The sequence below is a fragment of the Pseudoliparis swirei genome, chromosome 12 (genome assembly GCF_029220125.1).
Source record: "Pseudoliparis swirei isolate HS2019 ecotype Mariana Trench chromosome 12, NWPU_hadal_v1, whole genome shotgun sequence".
NCBI classification, from domain to species: domain Eukaryota; kingdom Metazoa; phylum Chordata; class Actinopteri; order Perciformes; family Liparidae; genus Pseudoliparis; species Pseudoliparis swirei.
In genome coordinates, this window is record NC_079399.1 from 2,795,416 (window position 1) to 2,814,797 (window position 19,382).

Here is a 19,382-nt window from a genome sequence, read left to right on the forward strand (position 1 = left end):
TATATTTATAAATATATTTATTTATATAAATGTGTATTTATAAATATATTTATACATATATACAATAATGCACTATTATAGAATTAAATTCACAAGCTTTTTTCAATGTATAATTCAGTATTTTCTTGAACGAATTAGATGAATTCTCTCACAAACTTTAACTAATGTGTGATTTATCTCAGGCAAAGCCACCCCTTCCATTAAAAACCCAATGTATTGCTTCTCATCATTAAGTGTATGTGCTTTGAGGATTTGACACTGAATTACTTTATATATATATATAAACATAAGTATAATTTACTTGAAATGAATGCATAGCTTTTGAGTTGGAGATATTTAATTTCCACATCACTGTTCTTTGATTGTATAGTTGCAGTAGGAGCTGTAGGGGGAAGTTATTATGGAAAGCCAGTATATTATAGCAGCAAAACTGTTCAGTTAGCAGGTGTTAAATGTATAAATGTCCTCAAAGACAATTCTCTAAAATGCATAATGTAAAACGAGCAAAAAATAAATATGGACACATGTAGATTTTTTCACATTTCTCTTGATTTTTGTGTCTCGACCGCTTCAGATATTTGCCAAAGAGATTTTTCTGTTTTCTCACCTGTGTTACGACACACTTTGAAACCAAGAGATTACCTCAAAGTAAACAAAAGCGATGGCGGACAACCGACATTCCGGTGATTCTCCATTTTACGATTTTAACAGTTTTTCCAGAATAACTTGTGTGCAAAGACGAAAAACTTTCCGGGATTATTATCCACCGTAAATAGCCACCTAATAACACAGCAACGTATTCAACATCAATTGATATGCAGAAACAGGTTTTACTATTTTCATTGTATTTATTGGAATACATAGCTAATACCTAATATATCTCTGTTTCCTGGATTTGAGTTAATCTTTTGTGTAATTGTTTTGTTTCATTATCATAATTTGTTTTTGACATTTGAACTTTTAGTTAATTTTGACTCAAGAGGACTTTATTCTGTGGTGGCTTGGTTATTTCCCTTTAGCCTGTAGGACAGACACATCTACAATATATAATACAAAGATTAACTCAAACATGGGTTTAATATACATGTGTGACACTTTCATATGATCAATAAACACAATTAAAATGGTTAAATGGGTGAACAAACAAACATTTGGCTTCATTTATTTATTCTTATATACTGTATGTTCTAAGGAAATTAAATGAAAACATTGACAGTTAACTGTTAATAAATAAATGTCCATAAAAATATGTTTTCCAAGCAATTTTCTTGTGAGAAAAAAACAGTAACTGACTGCAAATATTTATTGAAATTCTGACTCACAAAATGCATTTTTTGGCGATTTATTCCTACGTATAATCACAGCGGAAGTTCTCAGTGGAGTCCCTCAAGTGCAGCTTTAAATTGTTTTAAAACCTTCTCCCGTGACATCATCGTCTGCCTCAGCTTCACCGTACACGCAGAAGGCGGCCTATACATACCAACATACCAATTATCGCTCCACAATTACATGTCTGATGATATGTAACACACACACAAAAAACTCATGAGGTGATTCGTCTCCAGAAAGCAACAGATCAAATAAACTAGTATCTGCATTGTCCATGCAGCATCTGACTGACTGAATTACACATTTTAAACACGTGTCACTGTACCTCCTGTAAATTACGCCTTCACTCAAATAACATAAGAAACATTAACAAAATAAGAGATCGCTCTCAAAGAGAAAAAAGAACCAAAACATATTTAAACCTGCTCTCTTCTCACTCATTGCAACACAATAAAGTCGCAATCTCGAAGATTTTCAGTTAAGTCAGTGGCCATTGCTGAGGCCTATAACCAACAACATTATATTTATATATAAAAGGCAGAAAAAATAATATGTATCGCAGGTTTTCTCCATTTTAACCACACGGAAAAAAAATTACTTTGCACATACATCTGAAAAAATAGGATGTTAGTGGGTCACTTCTCCAGAATTAATTTAGTTTTCACTCACACATAAATTCTAAATCAACCAGGACTGAAATCTTAAAGATCGTTGCGTTAAAACCTCGAAACAAATTATTTGATTCGCAAAAAAACAAACATTCATTTACACTTCTGAAAATAATTTTCTAAGAAGTTTAAAAACATTTATACTCTGTAGCAGGTTCTTCTTATCCCTCCAGGGTTCAGACACCTGGTTATAGAAGCTCCTGAAGACTCTGTGACGTAAACAAAGAGCTGCATGCTGTGGACTCACTTCATAGTGAGTCCACGACGCAAATACAAAAACTTTATGTCCCCATAAAGCACGTCGGTCTGACTCTATGTCCCCATAAAGCACGTCGGTCTGACTCTATGTCCCCATAAAGCACGTCGGTCTGACTATGTCCCTATAAAGCACGTCGGTCTGACTCTATGTCCCCATAAAGCACGTCTGTCTGACTCTATGTCCCCATAAAGCACGTCTGTCTGACTCTGTGTCCCCATAAAGCACGTCGGTCTGAATCTATGTCCCCATAAAGCACGTCGGTCTGACTATGTCCCCATAAAGCACGTCTGTCTGACACTATGTCCCCATAAAGCACGTCGGTCTGACTTTATGTCCCCATAAAGCACGTCGGTCTGACTCTATGTCCCCATAAAGCACGTCTGTCTGACTATGTCTCCATAAAGCACGTCGGTCTGACTCTATGTCCCCATAAAGCACGTCGGTCTGACTCTATGTCCCCATAAAGCATGTCGGCCCGTCTTTACATTCCCTTTGTGTGTCTCCGGAAAAAAATGACGTTCCCGCATGACAAAAAAACCTGAAATAACAGTTAAAGGGAACATTTGTATTAAACTTATCGCAAATACGTTTAATCTGAAGTCTCCGAAAATTTTTGTCACGGAGGTCAGGGTTGACGGAGTTAAGTTTGTGTCACGGAGTTAGTGTCCCGTTTGTCATTAATTTTAAAGTAAACGTCAAAAGTAAAGTAACTTATTTTAACCCAAAACAGGAGGTTTTACTAAACCTACCAAAGAGTTTTATATACATAAACCTAAATATTTATGAGAGTTCGGTTTCACTGGTTGTAGAGATATCGGTATGAAACTTTTGGTGCAGAAACGTAAAGGTTCAACCAACGGACAACGCCAGTATTTTTATTCTCATGTCTTCAAATTAATTAATCAAATATGTTATTGTCGTGTTACCTTTGACCCTTGTACACAAAGGAGCAATAACAAAAGAAGTTGGGTCTTTATGCTGTTGCAATGTTAAATATAGAACTGTTTTTTAAATTTTAAAAGTTACAGCTACTCGTTACAGCTACACGTTACCACCGCCAGCTGTTCCTAATGGGAGTTATGTGAAGTGAAGGGTTATAATAAGCATCTGGTGATGTGACATTTTAAGCCTAACGAGCACCTGAGTCTCTTTCCTACCTCACTGAATGTCTCAAAAAGGTTTAAAGGCGTCCGCAGTTCCTCGTGCTCATGGACACTTTGCTCTACAGTGCCTCTAGTGGCCAAGAAGTGCACAGGAATCCTTTAAAATGGCGACTTACGGTTACGTGGACTGCAGCTCAGTCAGATCCGATTTAAGTTTTGACTTTTCTTTTTATATAGTTACGTACAAAATTATCACAAAAAAACTGACCTAAAAAATGCTGAGCAAAAGCCCCAAAAAGTCGACAAGTTTTAAGAATACAAACAAACACAGAGCTGGACTTTCACCCAGGAGACCGCTGTCCATGTCCCATGAGAAACCAAATGTGATGGAAGTTAGTTAGATTGAAGAGATGCGTTGCTCTTAACAGCTTCACATAAACGTACAAATCTATAATAAGAATGTGTAATCTCCGATGTCGTCACTTTGTGAATGCTATGACATTAGCTGCATAGTTTGGTGAGATTACAATTATGTATGAGTTTAAAAAACACAATTTACAGCACACAGCTGCAGCTGTTTGGTGTAATTACTTTCTAATAATACTGATATCAAGCAGCTGCAGAGCAGATGTTGTTTCAGGGCACCCACCAGCATGGAATAAGACTCAAATAATTTTTCTAAAAAATCAAAAGCACCTGAACTACGCCAGGTGCCCACATCATTGCCTCGCCTCAAACATCAGTCTTCAGTTGCTCCCAAGTCCCGCCCACAAGCGGGTCAACCAGTGCGAAGCATGGGAGGAATTAATTGCACAGATTCAGAACTGTTAAGATTCAATAAACTGAAGTTAAAACCAGGATTAAAGCTTCTTGTTCTTTGTAGTCAAGTTCAAAAAGAAGAAAAAATTGCAGATACAATTTATAGAAATTCGATGTCGTCAATTATGCAAACTGCACATTTTAGACCAACAAAGCTGATTTGTCATCCGCAATTTTGTTGTTCAATCATACAAAAAGCTATCCGCAGTATAAATAATACCATATTAGTATATTTAGATGAGGGGACCAAAGACTCAGCACGTAAACCTCAAGACGTTATAGTTGAATTAGCACAAGTGTTCATTTAAATAAAGCCTGTTTTACAAACTGTGGCATGTCCTGCAGTGAGCTAGTCTTCCTCTTCACTGCTGCAAGAAGAAGAAAGAGGCTAAATAATTCTTTTTTTCGCTCGTTTCTTTATAGTTTTCCGATTTATTTTTCGTTTTAACATTTGATGCAAAATTCTATTCTTTATTATCAGATTTGTTTTTTTATACGAGTATTGTGAGTTTCTCGCTGTGCACAATTAAAAATTAAATTAGGATGCCGTAGAGAGTTTGTTAAACCCGACTGCAGAAGTAAAAGGTATGCACGATTATTCGTGATCTAAATGTTTAAAATCCAGCTCTATGTACATTATGCTTCATGAGTTACCACATAAACGCTTCTTCCTGGGTTTGGATTGTATATTTAATCGAAGCATCAGCTGAGCTCAACCACACAGAGAGGAAATAAGCACATAAATAAATAAAAAGACAAAAATAGTTCCGTCTGTGGGTTTTCCTTTAGAATTTAAGGACTCCACAGATTTTAAACAAACATCTCCTCCTGCCGGCCGGGTGGAGATGCGACGCTCGTCGGACGAGAGGTGGGAGTTCGTGGTTATTGCCCCGACGCCCTCGCCGCTCTCTGCTGCTGCTCCAACATGGACCTGATGGCCGGGCTCATCATGGCGGGGGACATGGCCGGGGTCAAAGGTCGCAACGGGTACTGGGCGTTTTTACCGGGGACGTAGATGCACTGGAAGTATCGCTGGCCTGCGAGGACGAGGGGGAAAAAGTATCTTTTTAAAAAATCCTGTTTGATTTAGAAACTATCTAAAAATGGTCGGACTCTCTGCAACTCCTACTTGGTTTCTTCTTTTCCGTTGCGTCGTCGTCTGTCTGGGTTTCTTCTGCAAGAAATGGAATAAAAACACAAAGTGTTTTATTTTGTCGTTTTGAGTGAGAAAGAAGAAGAAAAAGGACGGCATGCATGTAAATAAGAGAAAAAGAGAGATAAAGAGGTTTAATTCAAACAAGTTGTTGAATCCATGACTTTCACTCTCCTGATAAATTCCAGCTAAAAATAAAATATTTTTTTCCCCCACAAATTGACATCCTACTATTACAGATTTATAGAGAAGAAATACAACTTTAACTGTAATTTAATTAATGAAAATACATTATTTTCAAACACTTTGCATGAACAATTTTCTATAAACCTCTAAAAGAAATGTTTTTACATTTTATCACGCATAAAAAAGATGATTTATTAAATGTAATTATTGGTGGATTGTGTCTATAAAGTAGTGGCATCTCAAAAATAAAACCCCCAAAAAAGCAGGAAATGAAAACTACATTTTATTTTCAAAAAAATGTGATAAGAAAGTGTAGAAAAAGCGTTAATATCAGGAAAGTGAAGAGTCACTCGGGGCGATGGGGGGGTGTAGAGTCTCCACTGGATGACTCAATAAGAACGGGACACTAAATGCCCAATTTAATGGGTTTTGCTTCACGGATTTAATCAATCCTGGCTAAGTATTATTGTTGCGGTATTCATCAAAGCGCCATAATAATCTCTTCCGATGACTCGAGGCGGCTCAGAAAAAGGCCGTTAATCTGGTCTCAATCAGCTCATTTAATTAAATCCTGAGCATTTACGTCGTTAACGTCATTAAAGCAAATTCGTATTGAGTCAACCAGAAGAAAAGGTGGTGGAAGTTAAGTGAATAGCTTACGCTTTACAGGGAGCTCTTTTTCCATTCTCTATGAACAACAAGCATAAAGTGTAAAACATGTAAACAAATGCTCCTTTCAGTCAGCGTCTACAGGTAAATAAGTGTGTGTGTATGAGTGAATGCAGCTTATTCATTTGCAGTTAGTTGACCATAAATGTTCTTTTGACGACTTTTGAAACTTAAAAGTATTTATTCTAGTCATCCCAGAGTCTTTTGACTGGTAGGAATACCAGGCAAATATATAAATATCCAACTATCCTAAATAAATATATGTTTTATGTTTACATATTTATTTAGATATATATATATATTTATATATATTTTTATGTGTGTATATATATATGGAGAGAGAGATTTTTATGAATATATATTATATATTTACATATATATTTTGATTTATTTATCGATATACAGGACTGTCTCAGAAAATTAGAATATTGTGATGAAGTTCTTTATTTTCTGTAATGCAATTAAATAAACAAAAATGTCATGCATTCTTCATTTCATTTTAAATCAACTGAAATATTAATTTTATTTTTTTTTTTTTATATATTGATTATATCTTACAGTTTAAGAAAAAAAAAAAATATATCTATAAATATTAAACAAATCAAAAAAAAAAACTAATATAGTATGAAAAAAAATCAATTAACTAATTAACTCCTCAACACAAACACCTGCAAGGGTTTTGACAAACACTCAGCTGTTATAAATCTTTTTTTACTTGGTCTGAGAAATATTAAAATTTTATGAGATAGGAGTATAGAGTTTTCTTAAGCTGTAGCATAATCAAGCATATTAAAAGAATAAAAGGTTTGCATATTTCATTTGTTGTTGTAAAATATCCAGAATGCATTTTTTTTTTTTTTTTTTTACAGAAAATAAAGAACTTTATCACAATATTCTAATTTTCTGAGACAGTCCTGTATAGAGAGAGAGGGAGATTTTTATGAATAAATATATATTTTATATTTACATATATATTTATTTAAATATAGAGAGGGAGCTAGAGAGATTTTTATGAATGAATATATATTTTATATTTACATATATATTTATTCATATATTTATAAATTGTTATATCCAGTATATATATATTTATAAATAAATATATATTTGTATATTTACTTATATATATTAAATATGTATTTTTATATTTATATATATATATAACAGGTGTGTCCTCTGCAGAAGTCTTCCATTGTTGTAGTTATTTGAGATGATCATACTTTCTTCCCTATTAATATTAAATGTATATCGCATGATGGCGAATTCTCGAAAAAATGTGTATCTTTCACGTTTCTCGTACGAGTCGCGGCAAGAATTCATGACAGTCGCCTAATCTGACACGGTGAGCCCAGCATAAGTGTGAGGGCCTTTAACTTATTTCGGGAGAAATAGGAATACTCATCATGTTGTGTTTTTTATCAACGAAGCTTCTGGACGAATAACTCTCACACTCACTCGCTTGTGGTGGTTGTTTGTCTTCATCTAAAGATGAGAAAAAAGAGAGAAAACGATCAAACGTCCTCATCACGCAATACATTCACGTTATGATTGTGAATCCGTACCTCGAGCCTCTTTGACAGATTTATTTTCAGCCTTCTCAGCTTTGCCTGCGAGAGGAGAGACGAGCCTTAGTACCAGTGGTGTATAAAGTACCCAAAAGTCATACTTGAGTAAAAGTAAAGATACTTGGCTGGAAAATTACTCAAGTAAAAGTAAAAGTCACCTATGAGAATACTACTTGAGTAAAAGTATTAAAGTATCTGATTTTTTTTGTACTTAAGTATCAAAAGTAATTTTCTGATATTAAATGTACTTAAGTATTGAAAGTAAAAGTAAATGCTGTTAATAAAAAAAACAAAGGGTCAGAATTTTGAGAATTATGAAGTTTATTTGTTTGGGTGCTGTGGTCGCCATGAACAAGGAGTATGAGCTAGGATGAACGTAGCAATATATGAATACTATGAAATTACTAAAATATAAAAACACGATTAACACAGAAAAAAGCAGCACCAAAAGTAACAACCAGAATCATCACTTTAAAGTGAAAAATGTATTGTTCATCTTCAAAAGAAGTTGATTTTCAAAATGGACAGATTTCAGTGTCGCTCTTCTGGGGCTGAAGACGAGTCCTGCGATGCTGAAGAGCCGTTCACCTGGTGCAGGTAGAGTGTGTCTAGCTTCACAGGCCCTGATGGTGCAGGTAGAGTGTGTCTAGCTTCACAGGCCCTGATGCAGGTAGAGTGTGTCTAGCTTCACAGGCCCTGGTGGTGCAGGTAGAGTGTGTCTAGCTTCACAGGCCCTGGTGCAGGTAGAGTGTGTCTAGCTTCACAGGCCCTGATGGTGCAGGTAGAGTGTGTCTAGCTTCACAGGCCCTGATGCAGGTAGAGTGTGTCTAGCTTCACAGGCCCTGGTGCAGGTAGAGTGTGTCTAGCTTCACAGGCCCTGGTGCAGGTAGAGTGTGTCTAGCTTCACAGGCCCTGATGCAGGTAGAGTGTGTCTAGCTTCACAGGCCCTGATGCAGGTAGAGTGTGTCTAGCTTCACAGGCCCTGATGCAGGTAGAGTGTGTCTAGCTTCACAGGCCCTGATGCAGGTAGAGTGTGTCTAGCTTCACAGGCCCTGGTGCAGGTAGAGTGTGTCTAGCTTCACAGGCCCTGATGCAGGTAGAGTGTGTCTAGCTTCACAGGCCCTGATGGTGCAGGTAGTGTGTCTAGCTTCACAGGCCCTGGTGCAGGTAGAGTGTGTCTAGCTTCACAGGCCCTGATGGTGCAGGTAGAGTGTGTCTAGCTTCACAGGCCCTGATGGTGCAGGTCGAGTGTGTCTAGGTTCACAGGCCCTGATGCAGGTAGAGTGTGTCTAGCTTCACAGGCCCTGGTGCAGGTAGAGTGTGTCTAGCTTCACATGCCCTGATGGTGCAGGTAGAGTGTGTCTAGCTTCACAGGCCCTGATGCAGGTAGAGTGTGTCTAGCTTCACAGGCCCTGATGCAGGTAGAGTGTGTCTAGCTTCACAGGCCCTGATGGTGCAGGTAGAGTGTGTCTAGCTTCACAGGCCCTGATGGTGCAGGTAGAGTGTGTCTAGCTTCACAGGCCCTGATGGTGCAGGTAGAGTGTGTCTAGCTTCACAGGCCCTGATGGTGCAGGTAGAGTGTGTCTAGGTTCACAGGCCCTGATGGTGCAGGTAGAGTGTGTCTAGCTTCACAGGCCCTGATGGTGCAGGTAGAGTGTGTCTAGCTTCACAGGCCCTGATGGTGCAGGTAGAGTGTGTCTAGCTTCACAGGCCCTGATGCAGGTAGAGTGTGTCTAGCTTCACAGGCCCTGGTGCAGGTAGAGTGTGTCTAGCTTCACAGGCCTGATGGTGCAGGTAGAGTGTGTCTAGCTTCACAGGCCCTGATGGTGCAGGTAGAGTGTGTCTAGCTTCACAGGCCCTGATGGTGCAGGTAGAGTGTGTCTAGCTTCACAGGCCCTGATGCAGGTAGAGTGTGTCTAGCTTCACAGGCCCTGATGGTGCAGGTAGAGTGTGTCTAGCTTCACAGGCCCTGATGGTGCAGGTAGAGTGTGTCTAGCTTCACAGACAGCAGCACACAGTTGGGAAGCATTTCAGCAAGTCAACGTGATCCACGTCTCCATCCAGCCGTTTGCTGCTGTCATGCGCTTGAGATGACGAAGAAGAAGTCCTCTTCATCAGATGAACTGGACCTGGTGGCATCACATAGCTGCAGGGAGGGTTCTTCCATGTGCTGCTTGATGTAGTCCATTCCTGAAATAAAGTGAGAGTATTACAGACATGATAGAATTAATAACACTTCCTAACATGTCATGACCACAACCTAAAGTTTTGTACAAAATAGTTTTTTTAATTTGAAGTTTATACATTTAGTTTCATGCGCTGTCCGTGCATCCAGAGTTGATTTGTGAATATGTATTTGTATCTCTGTAGTTAAACACAACAACAGTCCCAAATCAATATCGTCGCCATTACTGGACCGTCACTCTTATAATATTAATACAAATAATTATAATAATGCTGTAATGATTAGCATTATATTATAGCTAAGACGACTCAAATCAACAAATTCTCACAACTGTCAACACTTCTTCAGCTCATTAACTCGCTAGAGATCCGTCTACTCCACTCACGCTAATTGTCTCATTTAATTGACGATAGCTAGTGAACGTTAGCCTAACATACAACATGCGTAGGACAATCAGACACCTGCCTCCCCCTCTCCTGCCAAAGATATATCGTACTCCAATCCTGAGGACAACACTGCTAGATATCTTAACAGGTTTATGATGACTAAACATTAACATTGCGGCTCATGGGATTAATCTTAATTTACCTCAATGTGTTTCCTGAGGTTGGTGAGTTGTTGAAGGCCATATCTCCGTAGCTTTCGGTCGGCATAAGAGGCACTTCATCCGGTAGGAAGAAACTTTCACTCCGACAAAAGAAAAGAGTTCGCCCAAACATGGCCACGGACGTGGATCTTGGTCCCCGTGGTTGTTCGAGTAGCTTCCATTGCTGCTCCACATGAAATGAGTTGTATCTGTAGCCGCTCGCTAACATCCTGGGCATCACTGGGAAGAGAAAACACGCGGCAAGGACCACTGATCCCCAACCTGGTGTTCGTGCTGCGTTCAGGTGCTCTGCGGTGTATTCCACAACAGTCCCCGATGTTCGTCTCTTGATTATTTTTTTCCGTAGTAACGAGTAACGATACTGTTTCAGGGGAAATGTATCGGAGTAAAAGTACAAGTTTTCATTGCAAAATGTAGTGAAGTAAAAGTAAAAGTAAACAGAAATATAAGTAGTAAAATAAAGTACAGATACCCAAAAAAACTACTTAAGTAAAGTAACGAAGTACTTCTACTTCGTTACTATACACCACTGCTTAGTACATTACATCCTAAATAACTCTGTGTGATTGTGATGTACATTTAATGTTCTTTTAATATAATTCTCCTCTCAGAGTAATGTCGCTTGGCATGTCCCTCATTGGAACTTCATCATGCAGAAAACAGCCCATTTAACCTCATCATCTGAACCATGTGGCTGATGTTAGTAGTGTAGATGTTAAGAACTGAAGTTACGTAACAAACAGGACAATGTAGCGTTACCTAAGTACTGAAGTGACGTGACAATGTGGCGTTACCTAAGTACTGAAGTTACGTGACAATGTGGCGTTACCTAAGTACTAAAGTTACGTGACAATGTAGCATTACCTAAGTATTGAAGTTACGTAAAAAACAGGACAATGTAGCGTTACCTAAGTACTGAAGTGACGTGACAATGTGGCGTTACTTAAGTACAGAAGTTATGTGACAATGTGGTGTTACCTAAGTACAGAAGTTACGTGACAATGTAGCGTTACCTAAGTACTGAAGTGACGTGACAATGTGGCGTTACCTAAGTACTGAAGTTACATGACAATGTGGCGTTACCTAAGTACTGAAGTTACGTGACAATGTAGCATTATCTAAGTACTGAAGTTACGTAAAAAACAGGACAATGTAGCATTACCTAAGTACTGAAGTGACGTGACAATGTGGCGTTACTTAAGTACAGAAGTTACGTGACAATGTGGCGTTACCTAAGTACAGAAGTTACGTGACAATGTAGCGTTACCTAAGTACTGAAGTTACGTAAAAAACAGGACAATGTAGCGTTACCTAAGTACTGAAGTGACGTGACAATGTGGCGTTACTTAAGTACTGAAGTGACGTGACAATGTGGCGTTACCTAAGTACTGAAGTTACGTGACAATGTGGCGTTACCTAAGTACTGAAGTTACGTGACAATGTAGCATTACCTAAGTACTGAAGTTATGTAAAAAACAGGACAATGTAGCGTTACCTAAGTACTGAAGTGACGTGACAATGTGGCGTTACCTAAGTACTGAAGTGACGTGACAATGTGGCGTTACTTAAGTACAGAAGTTACGTGACAATGTGGCGTTACCTAAGTACTGAAGTGACGTGACAATGTGGCGTTACCTAAGTACTGAAGTTACGTGACAATGTGGCGTTACCTAAGTACTGAAGTTACGTGACAATGTAGCATTACCTAAGTACTGAAGTTACGTAAAAACAGGACAATGTAGCGTTACCTAAGTACTGAAGTGACGTGACAATGTAGCGTTACCTAAGTACTGAAGTTACGTGACAATGTAGCGTTACCTAAGTACTGAAGTTACGTAAAAAACAGGACAATGTAGCGTTACCTAAGTACTGAAGTGACGTGACAATGTGGCGTTACTTAAGTACAGAAGTTAAGTGACAATGTGGCGTTACTTAAGTACAGAATTTACGTTACAATGTGGCGTTATCTAAGTACTGAAGTTACGTGACAATGTGGCGTTACTAAACCACTAAAGTTACGTGACAATGTGGCGTTACTTAAGTACTGAAGTTACGTGACAATGTAGCATTACTAAACTGATGAAGTTACGTGACAAATAAGTCAGTTATAAATGGAAAGTGAAAAAATAAGGTGAAAGTTCGGTGTTACTTACTTTTCTTGTCCGGCAATAATTTCGTTCTAGTTTTGGCTGAAATTTAAAATAAATTTAAAATAAATGCAGGTTTCATGAAGTCAGTCTGAACAATCATTCATGTCCCTCGTTGGAGAAAAGGAAGCGGCGGTCCCGGAGTTACCGGCTTCAGACGGAGGTCTGGCCGCTTTGTCCTCCGTCACGTTCGCCCTCCTCACAGCTTCTAGCCGCCGGCTCAGTTTGATCGGAAGCGGTTCTGGATCTGATCAAAACCAACGCCTGGATTTTAATTTACACTCCAACCAACATCTGGTTTACAATCCTTATAATTAGAGAAGATAAAGCGAGCGAGAAAATGCCCACAATGCTGTGCTAGTGGGGTTCTACCTCTCTTTGCTGCAGCGGCTTTGACTTTGCTCCTGACGGGCGATGTTTCTGAGGAGCGGGAAAAACTAATTAGTTTCCGATCAAGTTTTCATGTTGCCGACGACAACGATGATGCACGTGGACGTGGTCACCTGGCTTCTCAGGGGAGGATTTCCTCTTCGGTCGCACAGCTGCAGGCCCTAAAATAACGAGGGAGGAGTTGCGGTTAGCGCCTTGAATCAAGTGTTTTTATCCTTCACATGAATTACTCATAATAATATAATAATAACGCGTTACCTTTCTTAGCGGCTGCAGCAGCTTTCACCTGTACAGCCGGCTCTGAGAAGTCAAACGAGACTCATGAAATATAAATTAATTTAATCCATCTTCACATTATGGCGTTGACCTCTATCAGTAGGGATGTGGCGCTTTCAAAGCTATGCTATATATGTTTAAATACAATTTACTGTGTATTTAGTGTGTTTTAAACAAGTATTTCTGAACAGATAAACTATTATTATGATAAGTATTATACTATTTACAGAATTAGATTCCAGTGGTGGCTTCATATGATTGTTTTATACTTGTTTTATGCAACATATGATTGTTTTATACTTGTTTTATGCAACATGTGATTGTTTAATACTTGTTAAATGCAACATATGATAGTTTTATACTTGTTTTATAAAACATGATTGTTTAATGCTTCATATGATTGTGTTATACTTGTTTTATACAATATATGATTGATTTATACTTGTTAAATGCAACATATGATTGTTTAATACTTGTTTTATGCCACATTTGATTGTTTAATACTTGTTTTTTGCAACATGTGATTGTTTAATACTTGTTTTATGCTGCATATGATTGTTTTATACCGACTAAACTATACAAAAGCAATTGTTTTTCCGTTGCTTTAGGGAGATAACGTTGTGAAATATGACGACAAACGTTTATTCAAAGAGCTGAGGGAGGTTCAGGAGGTTCATTACTTCATATTTGATGTTCATTACCTTTCTTAGCCACAGCAACAGGTTTGGTTTTCTCTTGTAAAGATGGCTCTGTAAAAAAACAATGAAAAAAACTCAAGGTATGAACTTATTTCATCGTAAACTCATGTTCACGTTCTCATGATTTCTTCTGGTGAGCTCATACTGTTTGAAGAGCTTGTTTTATTTAGTTCAGGAAACGTTATACTCTATGTCCGTTACCTTTCTTCGCCACTGCAACATGTTTCGATTTCTCTTTTAAAACCGGCTCTGTAAAAAACATAAAAATATAGCTGAATTAAATATATAAAATCGTCAAAAAAAGTAAATTCCACATTTTTCACATGAAGTAGAAACTTCATATTCCATCAAAAGTGTCCGCTACCTTTCCTCTTCGTCCCTGCAGAACTCTTGTTCTTCTCTTTTCTTTCAGTCGGCTCTGCAACGACAAATAATTACAGAGTGCAGCGTTTTAATTACGACGATCATGTTGGCCTTAAAACGACAATAAAATGTCTTTTTTTATTACATCCATTTAAATTTCCTGACTAAATGAAAGAGAAGAGTCCTCCAGACTACTTCTTCTTCTTCTTCTTCGCTGCAGGATTTCTCAATCGGCATTTCTTGTTGCATTGTGTTGATATTTCCCTGGAGTGTGTGATTGTTTCTGCATATTTAAAGCAGATTGAAACCCTCGAGGGCGCGACATAAATTACCTTTCTTTGAGTTCTCGGCGGCTGCTGCCGGCTCTGAGGGGAGAATCACAGTTAATGTTGCACGATGAACGCATCCACGCGGCGCATTGTGCCATTGTGCATCCCCGCGTGAAGCGGCAGCTGCAGTCGTTCACGGGGAATCCTGCAGCTCACCGACCTTTCTCTGAATCGGCAGCCTTGGTTTTCTTCTTTTCGGCTGGAAAATACGACGTATTGATTATTGATTACAGCATTTAATAAGAGAAATGAATTCCTGGTGTGAGTTTAACGACGCATTACCTTTCTGGGAGGAGGCAGCAGCCTTCACTTCGTCTTTAGCCGGCTCCGGTTCTTTAAGAGAAGTCATGAAATGTTTTATTTAAGATGGATTTTCTCTCAAATTTGTTTTAATAAGTTCACCGATATTATTGTGATTAAGTTTGTACCAACATTACAGATTGAAGTTACGTTTTCAATGTGGAAAATATGTTCATTTGAATTGAAACATTTATATATGTTTATACCTCCCAGAAGATCAAAACATATAGAAAATGCAAACCTTAATTTGCATTACATTTAAAATATAATGTCCCTATAAACACATTCTGACTTTGACATGTGATGAAGAACCCAAAGGGAACGGGAAAGAGAAGTTTGATGACGAGAAATGTTTAGATTTCCTTCCAATGTGTGTTTTTTATAGTGCATTGAAATGTGAATTAAAAGGAGAGAAACTATATGAGAATAAACAATGCAGGTCAAAATTATAGTGGAAAATAATGAGAACAATAAAACGTTTTTTATACATTCTAAACGCGTGTTCGGCCTCTTGGAGCACAGAGAGGTTCATTCACGATGCTTCCTGTTGGCGTCTGTTAGGAATCACATCTCTACAGCTTCACCCGCCTCCTTCCACGAGAGGAGCGTCTACGGGGAGTCGGCTCCTCTCACCCTGGACTGCAGCCTCAGCCGGCGGAGCTCCAGCAGCTGGAGTCTGGACCTCTGGGGCGTCTGGCTGGACCGGCGCACCTGCTGGGACCGGCTGCATCACCGGCTGCATCACCGGCTGCATCTGCGGCTGCATCTGCGGCAGCATCTGCGGCTGCATCTGTGGCTGCATCATCTGTGGATACCCTTGGTACTGAACGTAGAGCGGTTGCATCGGCTGCTGCTGGTAGAGCGGCGGCGCTCCGGGGTGGACGGCGGGGTGAGTGGTCAGCACCGGAGCCGAGGGAGCTGGTGGGAAAATAAATAATGCATTGTTTATTTTTAGTTATTTTTTACCAGAAGAAGTCAATTGTCCCAGTTAATATGACAACAGTGTCAATAAATACCTGTCATGGTCGGAGGAGGGTACGGGTTGTCTGTGACGACGTGGTGAACTGGAAGATAGACGTGTCATTTGAAGCAGGTCCCCCCCCCCCCCCCCATGACAACGTTGGTACTCACCGTACCAGCCGGGTGGGGACGGGCAGTAGACCGGTGCAGGTCTGCAAGGGCCAACTGAAACAGAGGAAGTCTTTCCAGATTAACACACACACACACACACACGTTGCTTATATATATTGAATTCATAATGTAATGTATTTCACCTTCTTGTACAGATTCGGGGAGTTCTTCTTCTTCTTCTTGTTTTTTGGTCTCTGTCTCTGTAAAAGAAAGAAATAACTCAAAGTAAAAAACAACTAATATTTGTGTTATCTCCACCAGGAGATTCTGCATCCGGCCCGTGAGCGTCGTCCACGGCTGACCTCACGCCGGACCCCTCGGCCTGAACCCTCTGTGCTCATGTTGTGTATATGTATATATGTATATATGTATGTATGTATGTATATATGTATATATGTATGTATATATGTATATATGTCTATATGTGTATATGTATATATGTATATATGTATGTATGTATATATGTATATATGTATGTATGTGTATATGTATGTATGTATATATGTATATATGTATGTATGTATGTATATATGTATATATGTATGTATGTGTATATGTATATATGTATGTATGTGTATATGTATATATGTATATATGTCTATATGTATGTATGTGTATATGTAGATATGTATATATGTATATATGTATGGATGTATATATGTATATATGTATGTATGTATATATGTAGATATGTATATATGTATATATGTATGTATGTGTATATGTATATATGTATATATATGCAAATACTTCTTCCACTTACTTTTTTTGGGAGTCTTGGTCGGAGGCTTCTCCACTCTCCTGGCTTTTTTTATTGGAATCTCTTAAAAAGAGAAAACAACACATTCATTGAAATTGTGACTGAAAATGTGTTTCTGGAAAGGGACATTTATTTTACATATATTTATTATTTATTTTCGATCTATTTAACATTTATTGTACATTTATTTTAAATTGATTTCAAATTCATGAAAAAAATATTTAACATTCATTTTACAAATATTTTCCATTTATTTTACAAATATTTTCCATTTATTTTATATTTACTTTACATTTATTTTAAATTCATTTTAAATTTATTTCAGATTTACTTTACATTTATTTTAACATTTATTTAACATTTATTTACATTTATTCACATGATCTTTTTGCAGCTTTCTTTGCACGTTTTAACGCCAATTCAAAGGAATACTTCGACATGTTAGGGAACGCACTTCCCGTTATCCTATACCACCTCTCTCCTTTCTGTCAATAAATATGAAATAGATAAATTAGCTTTGCATGTAGCCTGTAAACACTGATATCTGATGTCATCACGCGGTTACCTCTGAACGGAGGAGGAAGTCTCCCGATCCTCCTGGTGGCCGGCGGCAGAATTGAAATCCTGGGCAGAGCTGACCGTGAAACACGATTAACGATCACATCCCATAATAATAAAGAATAAAGATCTCACGTGCACACGGCGAGGTGTCGGCTTACCTTTCCTTCTCGGCTCTTCGGTCGTCTTCTCAGCTTCAACAAATAATGATATTAATATTAAGAACGGACGCTTGGGACGTTAAAGTGAAATATTACAGTTCCATCTCGTGACATGCTCAGTGCGTGTTGCTCAAAAGCACTACAACTCTGACTCAATTCTCACCTTTCTTCCTCCTCAGGGCTGAAACTCTCTTCGGAGCTTCTGAACCGGGGCGGAAAAATATGATGAAACTTCAACCTTTTTACAGTTAAATTTTTTACAAGTTTTATGAAATGGTGCGTTTGAATATGTAAATTAGGCTGTTTCTTATTAAATAAACTGGATAAATTTCAGATGATAATTTTTTTTGTATAAATGAGTCTCTGGATGCTGTGTGAACTAACCCCTCTGCCTAAAGTTTCATAATATATAGTTATATTAATAAATAAATGAGTCTGGATGCTGTGTGAACTAACCCCTCTGCATTAAGCTTCATAATATATATATGTATTAATAAATGTGTATAAGTGAGTCTCTGAATGCTGTGTGAACTAACCCCTCTGCCTAAAGCTTCATAATATATAGTTATATTAATAAATAAATGAGTCTCTGGATGCTGTGTGAACTAACCCCTCTGCATTAAGCTTCATAATATATATATGTATTAATAAATGTGTATAAGTGAGTCTCTGAATGCTGTGTGAACTAACCCCTCTGCATTAAGCTTCATAATATATATATTTCTTAATAAATGTGTATAAATGAGTCTCTGAATGCTGTGTGAACTGCATTAAGCTTCATAATATATATATTTATTAATAAATGTGTATAAGTGAGTCTCTGAATGCTGTGTGAACTAACCCCTCTGCATTAAGCTTCATAATATATTTATGAATAAAGAGTAAAGTTTACTGACATTAAGAGGAGTTATTGTGTTATAGGGTGAAAACACAGATAACACATGAAACGTCACCACTTTTATGAACAGTCATGTTTAAATATGCAAATGAGGCGTGACGTGAAGGTGAATGCTGGTGAAATAAACACCTGGCTGTGTGTTTGTTGTTGTTTATCACACCTGTTGTCTCCCCCGCCGCGCTGCGGGGCTCTCGGCTCGTCTCGGAGGTCACACAGGGACACACTGGAAGCACAAGGCACCCGAGGGTGAAGTGACAGCGGAGCAGAATGTGACGTCATAGCTGAGCTCGTCTCGGCTCTCTGACCTGCAGGCTCCGCCTCCGGCTCCAGGGCGGGTTTGATCACGTCCACCGAGGCCTTCTCCTCCTCCTCGTCATCCTCCTCCTCTTCTTCACCTTCGGGCTCGTCGACAGTTTTCTTTAGTTCAGCTGTGGGCTGCTCCTCCTCCTCCTCCTCCTCCTCCTCCTCCTCCTCCTCTTCCTCCTCCTCTACCTTGGGAGCAGCAGGCCGACTGGTGACTGAGGGCGAATAATAAAAAATAATTATAATATGGAGTAATGGAGATAAGCGGGCCCATATTTGTATCTTTCTATTTTTACATCTTTTAATAAATGCACTAAAAAATATATTGGCTTTATTTATATTTAAATATATTTAAATATAAATATTATTATTATATATTTGTTATATATATATTTAAATATTATTATAATATATTTGTTCAATGTATATTTTTTGTATATAATTGTAATATATACTTATACATATATTTAAATATATATATTTATATATATATTTCAATATAAATATTATTATTATATTTTTTAT

At 38.0% G+C, this 19,382-nt stretch overlaps 1 protein-coding gene across 1 annotated transcript; it reads right to left on the bottom strand.

Moving 5' to 3' along the window:
* Positions 1-1,127: 1,127 nt before the first annotated feature.
* On the bottom strand, positions 1,128-18,966 carry LOC130202177 (nucleolar protein dao-5-like). The gene is made up of 25 exons (XM_056427532.1): positions 18,860-18,966; positions 18,715-18,777; positions 17,820-17,858; positions 17,657-17,689; positions 17,503-17,571; positions 16,941-17,000; positions 16,321-16,377; positions 16,178-16,231; positions 16,063-16,110; positions 15,680-15,964; positions 15,029-15,079; positions 14,907-14,945; positions 14,750-14,782; positions 14,419-14,472; positions 14,256-14,303; positions 14,058-14,105; positions 13,339-13,380; positions 13,194-13,241; positions 13,063-13,110; positions 12,839-12,937; positions 12,697-12,732; positions 7,749-7,793; positions 7,642-7,668; positions 5,308-5,352; positions 1,128-5,215 (listed from the first exon to the last, which is right to left on the bottom strand). The coding sequence occupies exons 9-25, from the start codon at positions 16,067-16,069 to the stop codon at positions 5,061-5,063; spliced, it is 1,110 nt and encodes a 369-aa protein (XP_056283507.1). The 5' UTR covers positions 16,070-16,110; positions 16,178-16,231; positions 16,321-16,377; positions 16,941-17,000; positions 17,503-17,571; positions 17,657-17,689; positions 17,820-17,858; positions 18,715-18,777; positions 18,860-18,966; the 3' UTR covers positions 1,128-5,060.
* Positions 18,967-19,382: the final 416 nt, after the last annotated feature.